This window comes from Tupaia chinensis, unplaced genomic scaffold (genome assembly GCF_000334495.1).
Source record: "Tupaia chinensis unplaced genomic scaffold, TupChi_1.0 Scaffold000028_1, whole genome shotgun sequence".
NCBI classification, from domain to species: Eukaryota; Metazoa; Chordata; class Mammalia; order Scandentia; family Tupaiidae; genus Tupaia; species Tupaia belangeri.
The window spans coordinates 1,378,424-1,380,885 of NW_006159458.1; the positions used below are offsets into that span (position 1 = coordinate 1,378,424).

The 2,462-nt window shown below is 41.9% G+C and overlaps 1 protein-coding gene across 1 annotated transcript in view; it reads left to right on the top strand.

Annotated features, from left to right (window-relative positions):
- The window catches only part of OVCH1 (ovochymase 1), a 109,217-nt gene that overhangs the window by 76,058 nt on the left and 30,697 nt on the right, over window positions 1-2,462 (top strand). The window contains 1 exon segment of the mRNA XM_027771127.1: window positions 570-638. Within this exon segment, the coding sequence (XP_027626928.1) occupies window positions 570-638 (69 nt within the window).

Consider the following 2,462-nt stretch of genomic DNA (forward strand, 5'->3'; position numbering starts at 1 on the left):
TTTCCCTTGAACTTTTTAAAAGTGTATATGTTTTCAGAGACAGGCAGGCAGATACAGGCACCTGTGACAAGGCGCACACAGCTTGCTAAGGCAGACTTGGCACTCGAACCCAGAGCCTTCTCACATGGTCTTCAACATGGCATAGCAGCAGCCCTACTGCCTGTACTACTGTGGCTGGGCTCCTCAGGTTTTATGACTTTTGAATTATAAATTTCTCTAACTAAAGTTTATAAATCCTGTAGAGGAGGGAAATGTTTTTCTGTACTGCTGTCTCGTTTGGTCTCTCTCCCTGGCCAAACCTTCTGAAATCCTGGTAACTTCCTAAGTGGTAAGAATGGTAAAAGTGAAAGGAGTATGTTTTATTACTCAGAACAACCCCCTTTCATTCACACCTAAGTCTATTGATATGTTAATAATGTGACCATTGGAAAACCCTTAAGGATGGAGGCTGTTGCCAGAGGAACGTGCCAGAGCTGGAACTTGCCCCACCCTGTAACCTCTGGGGAAGAAAGACGTACTGGAAATTGACATTATCACCAATGGTAAATGATGTGATCAGTCTTGCCTAGGTAATGAAGCCCCTATGAAAACCGGAAAGTACGACAAGTATGGGTTTGGAGAGCTTCCCTTCCCGTTTGGTGAATGCACAGAAGTGCTGGGAGGGAGTGTAATGAGAGGGTGTGGACGCTCTGACCCTTCTCCACATCCTTACCTTGCGCTATGCATCTCTCCCATTTGGCTATTTCAGAGTTATATCCTGTGTAATAAATCGGTAAACACTGAGACGGGAGTGCTGGGATATCAGACTCAACACCTGTGCTGGTTCTCATCCTGTGCTCGCAAATAATTAGATGAGGACAAATGGAGAGGATAGTAAACAAAATTTATTAGGAATGGAGAAAAAGTTTCCAGTGTAGTGGAAGGCGGCCAGAATGGGTTGCCAAAGAGGAGCAGGAGGCCAAGGGTTTTTAGTTAGCCGCCTGAGCAATGGGCTGGTATTCTGATAATGAAGTGGGCTTTAGAAAATAGTTACGTGGTAATCTAAGTGACTTAATACCCTATTCTTGGTGGGGTCAGCAGATCATAGCATTCAGTACTTCTGGTCAGAATACAGTTGCTGAATAGAAACGGTTGCCCTTAGCTACCATTCCTTTGAGTCCAAATGCAGCCAGCTTTTGGCTGTGCAAACTTAGCCACTGTGACTCCATCTTGGCCTTACCTGTCCATGTGCTCAATATCCCTATCTCATGCCTTATTAGCAAGGAGTCATAAATTCTGTAGACCTGTAAAAAGGCCGTATATTGTACATTAACCTGACCATAGAGGAAACACGCAGACTTCACTACAAAGAAAAACACAGTGACTTTCTTTGGGAGTCCCTACCTGATTTTCCTGTAAATGGGATCTAACTCCATCTCAACATGAGTAAAGTGTTTTTCTGAGTTCTGCGAGCCATACCAGTACATTATCCAATCTAAGGAGGGAATTGTGGAAATCTGTTTTATAGCTGGTAACAACCTAATATTGTGATTGGTATATGAAATTAGGGTGCAATCTTGTGAGACTGAGCCCTTATTCTGTGTAAATCCCAGGTAGACAGTGTCAAAATGGAGCAGAATTTGGGACCAGCAGATGGTGTAATAGTTACATCACTAGACTCCCACATGGTTGACTGCAATTTGAGTCCTGGACCCAGTGGTATCCAACTCAAGCCAGGAGTGTGTGGGTGCCCAAAATCCCAAGAGGAGAATGGAGGAGAAGGGATTGTGGCATGGCTATCTTCACTGAGGGGTGATTTTTCGCTTTTAATGTTGTCTCTCTAGTGAGTGCACATGCCCTAGAGCACACATCTCTGTAAAATAAGAAATGAGCTGAATTTAAGATATCATGTACCAGGGAATTGAATTTTTTGGGGGGAAAACATACATCAGAAGTAAAGTATTGAGACTGATAACAACTGTAGTAATAGAAGAAATAATATTTTTTCATTAGCTGGTATAAAGATTTTTTTTTCAGACTATCTTAGGTTGATTGTCTGGGATCCTGTAAATTAGAATAACAAAAGACATATTAACAAGACACAAAAGCAAACACTGTTTACTAACATATGCATCCTGCAGAAAAAGGGAATACTCAGTGATGAGTCACGCAGAGAGAGGGTTAGAACTAAGGCTTGTATAAAATTTTAACAGGAGAACAATACATTTGTAGAGAAGTGACAAGATCCAGGAAAAGGAATTTGAGCTTCTAGGGAAAGCAAAATTGTAGGAAGACAAATATGTGGAGGAAACTAATGGGAAATTAGAGTTATTCTTTGCAAGATTTCTTATGTTGATTCCTTCGGTGCTATCTGGCTAATAAAGTCTGCATTTTTCTCTGATGATTAAGAATGACCCTAGGACCAGCAGTTGGCTTAATGGCTATGTCCCTGGACTCCCATGTAGTTGACCGTGATTTGAGTC